Source organism: Sminthopsis crassicaudata, chromosome 3 (assembly GCF_048593235.1).
Source record: "Sminthopsis crassicaudata isolate SCR6 chromosome 3, ASM4859323v1, whole genome shotgun sequence".
Classification (NCBI taxonomy): domain Eukaryota; kingdom Metazoa; phylum Chordata; class Mammalia; order Dasyuromorphia; family Dasyuridae; genus Sminthopsis; species Sminthopsis crassicaudata.
Window position 1 is genome coordinate 647,644,710 of NC_133619.1, and position 16,447 is coordinate 647,661,156.

The following is a 16,447-nucleotide window of genomic DNA, read 5'->3' on the forward strand; positions in this document are numbered from 1 at the left end:
GGACGTACAGTGGGTGGAAAGGAGCCCTTCCTTTGCTTCTGTGCCTGGATTAAGGCAAACCTGAGTTTAGGTGTGGCCTTAAACACTCTCTAGAGAGCTGGGCTTAATTTTCTCTGCTGTAAATGGTGGTAATAGGACCTAGCTAATGGAGGGTTGTTTAAGAATCCGAGGAAATCATTTTCGTAAAGGGCTTGTACCTGGCACACAGTAGGTATTTCACACATATTTGTTTATTTCTGTCATACTAAACATGCACAAGGGGAATCTTGGGAAATCAAACAGAGAATGTAGATGGAAAGAGGCTTCTTGCCCAAGGTGGGATCTTAGTGAGGCGTGAAGGAAATTGGTGAGACATAGAAACTGGATCAAGGCCAGGATCACAGGGAAGGCATTGGGAGGAGGAGGAGTTGGAGAGTCTCCCAGGAAGCCTGGAGGCCTGGGTCAGGAGCTTGGGTGCATGGGAAGATATGGGGGAGGGAGGAGGAGCTGGGGGGAGCAGCTTGGAGGGTGTGGCCTAGGTCCAATTCTAGCCCTGGGCAGGAGGGGTCATTCTGGCTGATGGAGGGCAGGAGTCACTGGAAGAAAGCTCTGACTGGAGGGTCTCGGAGGTGAGGCTAGGCTTTGGGGACCAGGAGGATCCCTCTAGAGCAGGCTGGCTTGACATGATCAGGTATATTTGAGTGTGGATTCCCTCCCTTGCACTGGTTGCACAGGCCTCCCTTTCCATTGGGCCTCATATTCCCCAACTCTTGATGAGCATCCTTCAGAGAGACCAGGGCAGGCTTCTTTCACAAGCCTGGCTCTTGGGGCTGCTCCTGGACTCTGCTACTTGTCTAGGCTCCCCATCTCCTCCCAAAGGTCCCAGAGCAGCTTCCACACTTTTACCATTGGGTCACACTTGCTCTACCTTTATAACTCAGCCATAGTATTCCTTTGCAAGAAGAATTTCTAATCAGGAGTAAAGAAGCTGTACCTGTTCTCATCCCATCTGGGATCTCCAAGCCCTTCTTTTGGAGTTTCTTTTGGTACGGACTGAAGAGAAGAAAGAAATGAAGGGAGGAAGGAGCCCTTCATTTCTTATCCTGACCTTCCCTGCTCTCTCTCCTGTTGGTTGGGGTTTCCAGCCCAGGAGGAGAAGGGAAAGACATCTCCCCTTCTGTGATTCTTGTCCCTCTTCAGCTCAGCCTCCAGAGGACCAAAGCCTGGCCCAAGCAAGGAGCCTGGAGCCAGAAGGAATGGCCCTTGGGACCTACAGACCCCGGGCCCAGGTGAGTGCCATTCAACCCTGGACCTGACCAGCATCTGCCAGTGGGGCCATCTCCACCGATGTGGAGGATGGTCTCTGAGCCTTGTCTTAGCTGTAGATCATTTCTTTTACAAATATTGGTATAAAAGTAAATGCGGTTGTAATCCCACTTCCTTGCTCTCCTTCTGTGTACTGAAGCACTTAATTCTCTCAAGTACTAACTTGCCCCTCCCTCCCAGTTGCTGCCCTCCATATGTTCTTTAGATTCTCCCTCATTACAAGTGGCTGACATGGGCAATCGTGTCCCTCACTGGTCCCTCTCCATAGGTTTCATGGCTTTGCTCCCTTTCTGCATACCTGGTCCTCCTTCCATTACAGGGGAAACCCCCCTTTCTGTTTCCTGTGGCCAAGTTCTCCCCTGTAGCAACTGAAGGTCAAGGAAAACCCTTTGTGTGTGAATCTTGTCTGGATGGCGCTGGAGCAGGGCCCTGAAGGCTGGCTTCAAGCAGAAAATGGGGCTGGAGGTGTGCTTTAAAGGGACAGAGGGACTCCAGGATGGAGGGAAGCAAAAGGACCAGCACATAGAGACACAAAGACAGCCAATGGGGCCAATGGAGCAAGAAAGGCTGGAGGGGAAGCCGGGTCTGATGGGGTTGAGAGAGTTGGGGAGCAGCTTGTACAGGGCCTGAGCCACAGAGGTAAGTGGAAAAGGACCAGTGGGAGTGTGGATGGTGGGCCATGGCAGGCAGGGCAGGCAGAGGGTGGAGATGTGGAGTGGCTACCCTGTAGCCAGGCACAAGAGCTTTGTATCAGAAAAACCCTTGGATGCAGGGACTCTTACTAGCCTCATTTTGCAGCTAAGGAAACTGAGGGAAGCAGATTAAGTGGCTTGCCCAGGGTCTCACAGGTCTTACTTCTCTGAGGTCGGAGACAAAGTCAGTCTTTGGATTCCAGGCTTGGGTTGTCTCCCTGCCACAAGCTTAACTTCTGATACTAGAAGTTGTTTGTTTTCCCTTAAAAGGGCACTGAGAGGTTACCTTTGGAATCCAATTCTTACCGGGCAACAAAAATTTTGGTTTTACACACATATAGTGTATTAAGGATATACTGTAACACATTTAATGTGTATGAGATAGCCTGTCATCTAGGGGAGGGAGGGGAAAATTTAGAAAAGTGAATACAAGGGATAATCTTGTAAAAAAAAAAAATTACCCATGCATATGTACTGTCAAAAAAAATTATAAAATTAATTAAAAAAAAAAAAAAGGCACTGAGACCTGAAAGTCCTCCAGGCTTGGTGTTTGGGCATTAAAAGTTCAGGCTGCTATTTTACTCCATGGTCTTCTGATTTCCTATCACCATAGTCCAGATGTGCCCAGATGCTTACCTGATGTGATGGAGACCCGTGGGAGCTTCCCTGAGCTGAGGCTAGTTGGGGGGATCTGGCAACAACCTTCAATGATGATCATTTCAGCCTTCCAAGGTGGAGAAGAGCAGAGGGCCCAGAACTGAGCCTTGGGGAATATGCTCCATTCTGGCCTGTAACATGGTTGCTGGGCCATCATGGCAGACTTGGAGGAAGGTGACCAGACACTGAAGTCCCAGATTCATGTAACCAGATGAGAAATGGGGGGATTTGTGAACTGACCCTGCCCTTAATTGGGAGCTCCTTCCCATAATGCTAAAGAAAGCATTTGGAGGGGTGGGAAAGGAAAGAGGTTTGGGAGAGTTTCTTTTGGGAGCAAGTTAGGGATTCAGTTATAGATGAATTATCAGGAAATTATCAGGAAAAGATTGGGCTTTCTGTAGTCACTGCTCACACTGAGTAAATATAATGCAGTGAAGAATCGGAATCCAGGAGACTAGTGAAAAGGAACCGTCTGGAAATTCTTGGGAATCTCAAAAAGTAGGAAAATAGTAAGAAATTCTTCAGTCTTTCAGAAGTTCAGTAATCAGATCTAGTGAAGCGAGAAGTGAAAGTTGTAAGATGAATAGAACATAAAGCAGATGTTTTAAGGAATAATGACAAAGATCATGCACATGAAAGGGGACTGCTCTAAAACAATAGGATATCTGAAAAAGTGATTGATTCGACTAGAAATGGGAGAAAATTAATTGGAAAAATCAAACATACTAAAAGCATTGGCCAAACACGAATCTATGTGGAGCAAGTAGGAAAAATAAATGATCCCTCCCAATTATCAAGATATTTGCATATTTTATTTTTCTTGAACTATCTGGGTCTTTCCTATGAATCAGTTCAATTGCTAATCCTAATTAATAAAATATTACATTTTTTAAAATTCATTTTTCCAAATTACCCCCTCCCTCCCTACACTCCTTCCCCCCGATGACAGGTAATAAAATATTACATTTTTAACAAATAAAGGAGTCCTCCTGTCCCCTAGCATCATTACTCTTATTCTGTATCATGGCTTCTTAAAAGTTTTCCACTGGTGATCCCTTTTTGCCCAAGGAATAGGTAAATGACCCTGTCTTGAATCTGAGGGAGGCGTTTCTGGCAGTGTTCCTGTATGCTCAGTGTAAAGTACACATGTTGTGTTTTCAGAACCAAGGCTTCAGTAAAGTTGCAAAATACAGCATGGACAAGTGCTGCCAGGAACAGCTCTGATTCATTATGCAACTGATTGTGAATTAATTTTTGGTTGTTGCATTCAGAAATCTTTTACTATTGCCAAATTTTTCACCATCCTCCTCTCTGTTACATGCCTGACCCCAATCCACCTTTTAAGCAGCTTTGTTCTATGTAACTAAATATTAAAATGAATTAATATATTCCATTACCAAGGGAAAGCAATCATAAAGTAAAAATATAAGATTTTTTTTTTGGCTGTGACACATCATATACTCAGTGTTACCTTAAGCCTCCTATATTACAATAGATAACCCTTCACTTGATTACCAGGAAACAGACTAGGCCAGAGTATGAGTAACGTCTCTTAGAAATGTTTCTTACGTTGCCTTCATCTAGATAAGATTTCATCTCAGCTTTTTAAGAAATTAATCAGATAATTCCTTTTTCTTTGTCCTCTCTTCAGGGATCAGTGATAATGTGCTTTTCTCAGAATACAAAACCCTTGCCAGCTTCTCACAAATTATTCATAGAATTTTATTAATGTATCACTTAGAACAGTTCTGCTAAGGAGGAATTTCCCATCATCTTCTCTCTTTCTTCTCCACAGTCTCATATCCTTCTGATAGAATAGAGATCTTCTCCAACTCACTTCCAGTTGATCAATGATGGACAGAAACAACTACACCCAGAGAAGGAACACTGGGAAGTGAATGTAAACTGTTAGCACTACTGTCTATCTACCCAGGTTACTTATACCTTCAGAAGCTAATACTTAACGTGCAACAAGAAAATGGTATTTACACACATATATTGTATCTAGGTTATATTGTAACACATGTAAAATGTATGGGATTGCCTGTCATCTAGGGGAGGGAGTAGAGGGAGGGAGGGGATAATTTGGAAAAAGAATACAAGGGATAATATTATAAAAAAAATTACTCATACATATATACTGTCAAAAAAATTATAAATAAATAGAATAGAGATCTTCTCCCCCATTCCATAGGGAGAAATATTTAATAATAAGGCAATTCTCCAACTTCTGTTATTCCAACTGATACTCACTTCAAATATAAAATGCATTTCCCACATTTCATTGGGCTGTTAATTACATGGTTTCAGGTGTTGGCTCTGAGACACACAAAAGTTTTGGGCAAATTTCCAGTGTTTCAGTTACCTTAGATTTGATGGAACTAGAGGAATTCTGAAATCTCTTTCTGTACTCAATCTTTTTGTTATTGTTGTTATTGAGGCAATTGGGGTTAAGTGACTTGCTCAGTCACTAGGAAGTGTGAAGTGTCTGAGGCCAGATTTGAACTCAAGTCCTCCTGACTTCAGGACTAGTGCTCTATCCACTGTGCCACCTAGCTGCCCCTGTACTCAATCTTGTGACTTTTGATGGTTTACGAGTTAATGACCTTCAAAGATGTGGTGGTGTACTTCACCGAGGAGGAGTGGGGCCTTTTGGACCCTTCTCAGAAAGAGCTGTACAAGAAAGTCATGCTGGAGAATGTCAACAATCTGCTCTGTTGGTAAGGACCATTTCTTCTGGTAACTCTGAGGTTCTAAGTGACTAGCTCATTGCTCTTAATTTTGTCAAAAAAAGAAGAGATTTATCTTTATTCTTCCTTCCTTCATTCTTCCCTCAAATTCTAGGCCAGGTGGTAGGAAGGGAGGGAAAGGGGATTAGCTTTTGTGTATACCTGTTTTGAGTCTGAAATGCAGCCAAGTACTTGATGATCATTATCATTTGACCTTCTCATTCTATAGCCCTGTACTATTACTATTACACTATTATTGTCTCATTTTCCTAGTTGAGGGTGCTTAGGCAAACATCACTTGCCTAAGAATACAAAGCTACCAAGTGGCCAAGGTTTGAATTTGGCTTTCTGACTCCAGGTTCTGGCCTCTTACTTCACAAGCGACTGCCTCTAACTTTTAGATCACAGAAACATTGGGGTGAGCCCTTCTTTCTATGAAAAAAGGTCAACAAAGGAGGAATTTCTTGATTCCCAGGTGGGGGGGGCAGCAGGGTCTTTGCCCCCTCCACAGATCCCAACAATGAGTCCCCTGGAAGGTATCCTTAGGATGCCCTGTGGACACTGTTTGCTCACACATACTTTTCCCCATGGAGGCCCAAATTGTACCTCTCTCTCCATCCTCATCCCTCCCTTATTCAATTTTCCCAGGGCTTCCAGTTTTTAGAGAAGATCTGATCTCCCCTCGTCAGCATAGGGAAGTGGGGGTGCCAGAGCAGAGAGGCTGGAGGAGCTCTTGTCCAGGTGACTGAGCTGGTGGTATTCTGTATCAGGTGGACAGCAGAAGGGCCTGGGGTAGGGGTTGGAGCACAGGATGCTTACCTGGGGATAAGGAGACTCAACTTCTCAGCAATGGTCCCTGGGCCAGTCAATGATCCTCTGAGCACCAGCTTCCTGGCCTAGAACGTGGTGGAGGTGGTAGACCCATTAGCTTGCAGTTCCCTTCTGATGATAAAATTATGATGCTAAAATTAATTGTCATAACAAACCTCATGTGATAAGAATATACCCATAAAAACAGGAGGGTAACAATATGTTATAAATAACTAAAGGAATCACAGAAAGAGGAAAAAGATCCCTATACCTGACACAGAATAATAGTTGCTGGGTTTTTCCTTGTAAAGATGATGCCTATGTATTGGGAAATGACTGAAGAAGTCATGATTTAAGAATATAATTAGAGGGGCAGCTAGGTAGCACAGTGGATAGAGCACCAGCCCTGGCAGTCAGGAGGACCTGAGTTCAAGTCTTATCTCAGAAACTTAATACTTCCTGGCTTTGTGACCCAGGGTAAGTCACTTAACCCCAATTGCCTCAGCAAAAGAAAAAAAAAAAAAAAAAAAAAAAAAAAAAAAAAAATATATATATATATATATATATATATATATATATATATATATATATATAAAATGAGAGATTATGAAGCCATAAGAAATGAGGAAAAGCATAGCATCAGAAGAATTGTCTGAACCGATGTAGGAAGAAGCAAGCAGAATCAGGAGATAGGTTTATTCTTTAGCAATATTTATTGATGCAATGAATAACCATGACTCTGCAAAGGTGATTCCCCAAATCTTTTGTTCTTATAACTATTTTCCAGAACAAAAAGAAAATGTGTTTTACAGTCCTACCTACCCTCAGTGATTTATTCTATTTCTCATAATATTTTAAATGTTTACATCAAGTGCTTAGTATAATGACATGGATAACTTATCCCACAAAAATCCAAATGAATACTTTCATTCTGTGTGATCATAAAATATAAACTTTTATTCTACTTCAAATTTTGAAAATTGACTGTGGGGCTTTTAGTAAGAATTTTTAAAAATATCCATTCAGGCTTTATGCTTACTATTACCTACAAGAATTCAATTCAGATTTATTTTTACAGATTTTGGTGAATAGGTATAATATTAGTATTATTATTATTATTATTTTTTTTTTTTTTTGGCTAAGGCAATTGGGGTTAAGTGACTTGTCCAGGGTCACACAGCAAGGAAGTGTTAAGTATCTGAGATCAGATTCAGGTCCTCCTGACTTCAGGGCTGGTACTCTATCCACTGCGCCACCTAGCTGCCCCTAGTCATAGTATTTTTAATCAAATAAATTACAACATGGGAAAGGTTGAACAGAACATATTATATGAAGTTAATATCCATACTTGTCATGTTGTGGGGAAAAAAAAAAAGGTAGAACAAAAGGGAAAAACCACGAGAAAGAAAAAGCAAAAGAAAAAACAACCAAAAAAAGGTAAAGATAGTATTCTATAATCCTCATTCAATCTCCAGTTTTCTGGAGATCATATGCAGATGGCATTTTATATCCCAAATCTATTGAAACTGTCTTGGATCACTGCATTCTAAAAAGAGCTAAATCTATCATAATTTATCATTACAGAATCTTGCTCTTACTGTGAGAATGTTCTGGTTCTGTTCACTTTACTCAGTTCATGTAAGGCTTTCCATGCCTTGCTGAAATCAACCTGCTCATCATTTCTTATAGAACAATAATATTCAATTACATGCATATACCATAACTTATCCAGACATTTCCCAGTTGATGCACATCCACTCAATTCCCATTCTGTAGCCCTTAGGGTATAGTTCCAAATTGTTCTCCAGAATTTGAATCAATTCACAACTCCACCAATAATGCACTAGTGTCTCAGTTTTCCCACATCCCCTTCAACATTTATCATTATCTTTTCCTGTAATCTTAGTCCATCTGACAGCACCTTTTTTTTCTTGGTGTTAATTGTTAAGTCAAAATTAGCATAAGCAGCAGAGAATTGAGCCATACTCTATTGCATCTCAGCTTCAGAGGCTGCATGGAGTGTATAATCATCTGTGAACCAAAAAAATCATGGTGTACTTTAGACCTGGTCTGTAAACTTTTAAAATTAAATAATTTATCATCCATCTGGTTGCTGATCTGGCCTGGATGCTATGTTCTTCCTCATTGAAAAGGTCTGACATGACTGAAAACATCATGCCAAAAATTATGGGAGCAAGCACGCAGCCTTGTTTCACTCCATTGGTGACTGGGAAAGTGTAAAAACATTGTCCATTATTCAGGGCAAACATGCCATCATGAAATTGGCACACGAGACTGATCAACTTTTCGGGGCAACCAAATTTAGACATAATTTTCCCTAAGCCTTCACAGTATCAAAAAACTTGATCAGATTGACGACGTTCTGTTTTCTCTGTTCTGCTTCTGGCATTTCTCCTGGAGATTTGCTCGCTTCTCCCTACATCAGTTCAGACAATTCTTCCCAGGCTTTGCTGACACTCTGCTTTTCCTCATTTCTTATGGCTCCATAATCTTTCATTATATTCTTAGACCATGATTTTTTCAGTCATTTCCCAATAAATGGGCAGCAAACACTATATCAGCCATTCTTCAGCCCTTCCTGAAATCACACTGCCTCCCAGGTAGATGACCATCTTCCAGGTAAAGGATCAGCCTATTTTGGAGGACTCTGGCAATAATATTGTCATCAGGGACTAAGAGGAAGACACTCCTGTCATTGTCGCAAGATAATCTAGTTTCTTTACCTTTATGGAGATGAACAATGGGCACCATTGAATTCCTAAGGGATAATCTCTCTTGTTGAGAAATGAAAAAAAAAAAAATTTTAGCCCCCAAACCACTCAACAAATAATAGTTGTTACTATATAAAAGATTGATTTCTTTTGAATAATGACAAGTATATGCTTGGAGTTGAATTGTGTAATTGCTTTGTTTAAAAACATACATATAAAATAATCTTTGTAAGGAAAGAACTCCAGATGTAACTTTCTTTTTTCTGGAAACTACTGGAACACTGTTTATACTCTCACAGAAACTCTATGGATAGCCTGAACCGGGTTGGCAACTAATTAATTCCTTTGAAAATCTGTTAAATAAAAGAATAGCAACATAAGCAGAAGAGAAGTTCAAATAAGGAGGTAGCCTTAACACTGTGATGAGAGGCAATGCAAGGTCTGTTTCTGTAGAATGTGTTTGATAATCTAAGGGTTCAAGTTGGATTGTAATGTCTAGTGATTATGTTTTTCAAAAACCTTACCATCTACCCTAGAAGGATGCAAACATGTATCTTCTTGATGTGGTGATTAAATGTTGATTAAGAGTAGCTCTCTGCTGTACACATATGGTCATCCATCGGGAGATGGTTTGTGCTTATATGTCAGACTTTCATGGCAATGTGAAAACAATTTGAGAACTGATTGAGAAATCAAAACAGTATTACACTTCAGATTTTCTCAGTGACTAATGTAACACCAAAATCATTTTGTATCTCATCATGATAGTTTGGAATCACTATACAAACCTATTTTTTCCCTCAAATATGCACATGCTCATTGCCCATAGAAAAAAATATACCAGTCAGAAAACTGGGCGATTCTTTACCACATAAGGTGCCATTAAAGAATTTTTAGCAAAAACATCATCATGAATCTCCAAATGATGATGAACCATTAAATGGGCTGGGGTAGTAATGAATCATGCTGTTCACTTCCTGAGAGAAGCATGGACTCAAGGTCATGGTAGATAATACCCAAATATGCATATTTAGTATATGTACAGAAAGTGGCACAATATCTTTGGATCTGAATAGAATATCAGAAAAGTTGGGTTTACAGTAAATCTTGTTACATGAGAGTGACAGAAAGCAAATCTTGATTTCTCAGCTCAGCACAGGACATTTACTAAGAATGACCATGTGACAGTGTATCCAAACTGATCAGTACAGAATAGCAGAAAGATGACTTATAAATTGCCAAAATATATAAGTATAATCAACAAGAGGCATTGAAGAAAGAAAGTGCAATAAAGAAAAGCCATCTAATATTGGGGACAGAACACCCTAAATCAAAAGGTTTCAGACTCAGGGACAGCTCAGTTACACTGAAGCTCATGTGCTGAGTTGTGAAGGTTAATGAGAATACTGGGCTTTCCCATGCATTTGTTGTGAGGAGCCAGTATTACTGTTTCTGTGAAGCTCTTTCTAAAATAAACAATCTTTGTGACCAAATGGCATATCAAAAGACTGGTTCTGCCTATTTAAGTTTGAAAAGTTCTCTTTTTAATTGGGGAAATGGAACATAAATCAGTTGACTTTCCACCATCAGAGGAAAGAACACATGTTTGTGTATATGTACATCTCTGTGAATATATAATCATTTGCTTGTTTTCTTCAGTTGCAGAGACCAAGTTTGAAGTAAATGGAATGACTACAAAGCAGAGCATTTTTTTGGGACAGTCTCACCAGCAAAGATTCATAAATGATGACACCTCTGCCTTCAATTTAAGGGAAATTGGTGGCTCAAATATGAAAGTAGATAAAAATTCAAAGCGTTGCCGTGAATTTGAAATAACTGGAAATATATCCAGACAGTCTTCAGCCATAGTCACTGTAAGAAAATGACCTCATGGAACTTTCAGGATAATAAATATAGCAGAGGTTTTCCTGAACAAGAAAAAGTCCTTTTTCCATCCCCTGAAAAGCAAATGTATCAAGATAATCCATGGGAAATGGCCATCAACTGGGGTTCAGACCTCCTTAGACATAAAAAAAATACTGGAGAAATGCTTTCTGTTAATAATAAAAATAAGATCTTCAGTCAGAACTCTAAGCTCATTATTCATCCGAAAATTCACATTAGAAATTACTCTAATGAATATAATGAATATGAACCAACCTTATCCCATCACTCATCTTTTCCTTACCATCCTAGATTTCATACTGTACTGAAGCCATATGCATATAATCAGTGTGAGAAGACCTTTGATTCCAACCCAGATCTTAATAGACATCAGAAGATTGACACTGGAGTGACATTTTATAAATGTAATGAATGTGGGAAGGGTTTTTGCTACAGATCATTCTTTACTGGCCATCAGAGAATTCACACTGGCAAGAAACCTTCTGATTGTAATCAATGTGGAAAGGTTTTTAGACAGATGCTGCATCTTTTTTTTACAGCAGAGAATCCACAGTAGAGAGAAACCTTATCAATGTAATCAGTGTGGAAAGGTTTTCCAATTTAACTCCCATCTAGCTGTATATCAGAGAATTCACACTGGAGAAAAGCCTTATGAATGTAATCTCTGTGTAAAAACTTTCACATATGGCTCTAGTCTTGTTAAACATCAGAGAATCCACATTGGAGAGAAGCCTCATGAATGCAGTCAATGTGGAAAGGCTTTCTGACAGAGCTCCAATCTTGTTGCACATCAGAGAATCCACACTGGGGAAAAACCTTTTGAATGTAAACACTGTGGAAAGGCTTTCATAAAGAGCTATAGTCTTACTGATAATGAGAAAATTCACAATGGTGCAAAACCTTATAAATGTAACCAATGTGGAAAAGCTTTCACAGTGAAGGGCAATCTTGCTAGATATAAGAAAATCCACACTGGATAGAAATCTTTTGAATGTAATGCAGAATGGCTTTCAAAGAACTCCAGTTTTGCTAAGTTTCAGAAAATCCACACTGTTTTGAGAAAATGTTTGAATGTAAATAATGCAGACTTTCACAAAGTGTTCCAGTTTTGCTGCACATCAGAGAATTCACAGTGGAAAGAAACTCCATGAGTGTCATGAATGTGGCTGAACTTTGAGTTACTACTCAAGTTATTTTAAGGGAAGAGAATTCACACTGCAGAGAAACCTTAGAAGTATAATCAGTATAGTAAAGCCTTCAGGCAACAATCATCTCTTTACATTTGAGAATTTATGTTACATAGAAATCTCATCACTGTCATGAATAAAGAAAAGCATTTAAATGGGAGTTCAAGGCTTGTTCAGTATTATAAAATTCATTCTGATGGCTGGCTTTGTGTTAAATCATTGTAGGAAGACTTTCAATCAGAGGTCATCTCTATCATTTATATCAGAGGATTCATTGGAGAAGCCTCACAAATGTGCTCATGGAGCTGTGCTTTTTTCTGGAGGAGAGTGAGCAGCAGACAACAGTATTTATATGAAAGAATACAAAATCACTGGTTATAGGAAGTACTTTCCCTAGATCTTATTGTTGACTCTCTTGGAGAATCACATTGGAGATAAAACTTACATATCTAATTAACAAGGGAAGGCCTCTTGCTGAAGCACAGATGACATTGGACTTCTCAATAGAAGAGACCTCATTAAACAAATCAAATTTCATACTGTCCATAAAACTCTATATATGTAATGATTTTTTCTTTGAAATCTTAATGTTTATTGTCATCATTCATCAATTGTTCTCAGCATTATAGATTATCATTTCTTCAGCCATTGCCTGATTGGTATTCACCTTATTCCTTGTCATTTGCTAGCACAAAAAAATCCTTGTATAAATGTTTTGGTGATTGTTGAACATTTATCTCTGTAATGCTTTCTTTAAGCAGCTAAGTGGTGCAGTGGATAAAGTGATGTGCTTAGAGCCACAAGATCTGAATTCCAGTTTGATCCCTGCTAGTTACTGTGTGTCTCTGAGTAAGTCACATAACCTATTCCAGCCTGAGTCTCCCCATATGTAGAATGAGATAATAAGAGCATCCAACTTCCAGTGTTGCTGTATTGAGCCACTATTATGGAAATTCTAGGTTTTTCAATGATTATTATTCTTTGGATCATTAGTCTCATGGTAAAGTCAGTAGGTTGAAATATAGGAACAGTTTTAGTTGCTTCTATTTTCATTCAGATTGATATTCAGAACAGAGTAGAGGAAGGCATTGTGTTCAAATCCTGACTCAGATTCCCCCTAGGTCTCTGAGTCTGGGCAAGGAACAGCTTCTCTGTGCTCTAAAGTGGGTTTGATGGTCCTTTCTCATTCTAAATATGTACTCATCAAACATATGTTCATATGTCTCATTCCTACCACCTCTTCTAATATTACAGGGAAAGAGCCTTAGAAAGACCAGATCTGAACTAATACAAGAAAATGGTAGTCATCCAAACGATTCTATCCTATTTACATAAAGATCTTTAGAAACTGAAGAAAATAGCGGTATAATGTATAAAAGAAAATGAGTATAGTAATCTTGTGTTCAATTAAAGACCTCAACTATGGGGCTCGTACTTATTAATCAGCTTAAAATAATCAGAAATTAGTCTAGCAGAAAGCGCATATGAGCTAGCATCTCACACTGTTGACTAAGATTAATGAACATATGATTTAGATTTTTAAAATCATGTCAGAAAAAAAAGAAAGAAAGAAACCAGGAAGGAGACTTACTTATGGATAATAGAAGAATTCATCTCCAAACAAGGGACAGAGAACTCAGAAAATAAAATTGGCAATTTTCATAATATAAAAAGAACAGTACATCTAAAATATTTAAAATAGCAATTAATTTGGAAATTTGTAGCAAGTTTCCTTCATGAAGCCCCTATCTCAAAAATATATAAAGAAGCAATAAAGTGTATACAAAGATATATAAAACATAGTCAAAAGCTATGAATAGAGAATTTTGAAAGGAAGAAATGCAAATTATCAACCAGTCTTTGGAAAAACTATTCTATATCTGTAATTACTAATTGAAATCACTAATTATTAGACTTTCAAATTGATAAAGAAAATGAGAAGCACAGATGTAGGAGGTTTTTTTCTTTTTTACCTAGGAAAGAGCAAATCAGTGGGAAAGAAAATAAATGTAATTTTAAGCAATCTTAAGGAAAAATGCTGCAAATCAATAATTAGATGAATGAAAATTAAATTAACTCTCAGGCTCAACCTCTTCCCCATGCAATTGACAAACATGACCAAAAAATAAAAAAAGTGTTGGAAAAACTGAGGAAAAATTAACTGTTGATACTGTGAATTTCTCCCCAAATCATGATTCAGCAATACCAATAGAAATACTTCAATAGAGAAAATACCCCATGTGCACAAAACATTGATACTAGCTTCTTTTATGTCAAAGAACTAGAAAGTAAGATATCATGTTCTATAGTAGGGTAACAGTGAAACAAATTCTGGTATGTGAATGTTATGGAAGAATTAAATATCACAAAATACATGTAATGTTGGTCAAATCCAAAATTTGTATAAACTAATGTAGATTAGAAGGAATAATTGATAATAGCAACATTGTGAAAGCCAACAACTTGGCAAGATGTTGGACCCCTTATTCCTGACCAACAGGTGATGGATATAAGCTATAGAATAAAAAGTACATTCTGGGCAATAGACAGTGAAAATTGGTTTTCCTTTACTATATGATTTCATCAAAAATATTTTGTGTTGATTTTTTTCCCTTTTGGATAGGGAAGTTGACAATATAAAGTAGACTAGGAATAAAAATACTCCCCCACCTCCCTCCAAGTCGCAAAATAATAGGGAAATTGATGGATTGTAATAACAGAGAAACCAGTGCTTATCATGCCAGGCTTAAATTCAGGAAGAATCACTTTTATTAGTTCAAATCTGGCCTCAATTTCTCATCTGTAAAGTGATCTGGAGAAGAAAATGGCTGGGACCACTCTAGAAAACCCCAAATGAGTTCCCAAAGAATCAGACATAAGTGAATAACAATAATATACTCAAGAAGACCAGAAGGAATGAGAATAGCTTTGAAAGTGGCATGTTAAATGTTTTAGTATTCAAAAAAAGAAAGTCAAACTGTGTATATTAGAAATTCCTTTCATGTATGATTCTCTTTTATTTTATGGTATATGGAGATTGTTCATTTTATTTCATGTTTGTGCATTTCAGTTTTAAAATCACACATTGATAGTTTCTTCTTTGTCATTTTTGCCAATTTTAAAGGCATGACAAGAAATGGCAAAATTATTTTCATAACTTTCTTATCACTTGTGCTTTGGAGCATGTTTTCATGTGTCATTTATGATTGTCAGGACTTTGGAAAACTTGCTTTCCTTTCAAAACTTATCAGCAATGTCTCCAGGTACTTGTGGGTGTTGGTTTTCTCCATATCCTGGATATGAATTACTTTTCTTGGCTGTTTTTCATATAATATTTAATATGTTCTTGACTCTAATTTGATCTTTCTTTGTTACTCAAACATTTACATTTTACGTAGTTAGAATTATATGTTTTTTAAAAATCTATCATCTTGGCTAAGTATTCTCCCAGTCACAGTTGTGAAAAGTGCCTTGGTATTTTTTTTTTGAAAAAAATATTTTTAAAATCAAGAACAATTCCATGTGTCTCTCCATAATTCACATTAAGAAGGGAAAATAAAGTTCCATTACAAATATGTATAATCAAAGACAACATTCCTTCATTATTTTGTCCCAAAAGTATATTTGCAAAAGTTCTTTGTAATGGTCAGAAACCTGTTTATTCCTGAGAAATTTTCATTTAGAACATGCCTTTTAGCTCTAGTCTTTCTGGTATGATGTTCAGGTCTATTTTTCTTTTTTACTTATCTTTCTGTGAAGCTGATTTAAGATTGAAACAGTGACGCTGAAATTCTGTCCCTTATAACTTACTAAGTCTTGCAGCTCAGTTAATGTTTCCATTATAAATTAAAACTAAGTTTTTTGCAGCATAGACTTTTAGTAGTGGTATTGGTTGGCTATCTGTGGGTCCTTTAAAATGTTGTTTCCTTGCTTATTTCTTTTGATGTTTTTTATGATTGTTTTTGCTTAGTATGATATCATGTTTGCAATTGCTATTTTGTGGATTCACCCATTATCTAGTACAGCATGAAAGGGAAACCCTGAGATAAACAAAGAAAGAATTGCTCTTTACACAAGTGGCTTTTCACAGAATAGGGGGAAGTCAGTTTGGTAGCAGCAGGGGAACTTACCTTTAGCTGGTATAAATGGAAGTAGTACTGCAGGTTCCCAGCAGAACAAATATAGCAAGGGATTGACTAGAACATTATTGTAATTAAAGAAATTAGTCATCCATCCCTTCCACATTCTTGATTTTCTCCATCTCCATTTGGATGTATCATGAGTTGACATAAGACATTAAATGGGGATTTGGGGAGTTTTACAGAAGCCCGGAAGGCCAGCTAATGATGGAGAAAAACTTTAGAAACTTGGAAATGCATAAAATATATGTATAATATTGTATATTATAGATATATATATGTATTGTATAT

At 38.0% G+C, this 16,447-nt stretch overlaps 1 protein-coding gene and 1 long non-coding RNA gene across 2 annotated transcripts in view; one reads left to right on the top strand and one right to left on the bottom strand.

Moving 5' to 3' along the window:
- Positions 1 to 542: 542 nt before the first annotated feature.
- LOC141564578 (uncharacterized) lies at positions 543 to 12,172 on the top strand. Its single transcript, XR_012488655.1, has 4 exons — positions 543 to 608; positions 1,180 to 1,268; positions 2,616 to 2,673; positions 10,585 to 12,172. It is a non-coding gene; the product is annotated as an uncharacterized LOC141564578 (long non-coding RNA).
- LOC141564577 (uncharacterized) overlaps positions 3,947 to 16,447 on the bottom strand; it is a 28,002-nt gene continuing 15,501 nt past the window's right edge. The window contains exons 3-4 of the mRNA XM_074307212.1: positions 6,203 to 6,279; positions 3,947 to 4,541 (exon numbers count right to left, since the gene is read on the bottom strand). Coding sequence (XP_074163313.1) covers positions 4,502 to 4,541; positions 6,203 to 6,279 — 117 coding nt within the window. The 3' untranslated portion in view covers positions 3,947 to 4,501. The remainder of the gene's footprint in view (positions 4,542 to 6,202; positions 6,280 to 16,447) is intronic.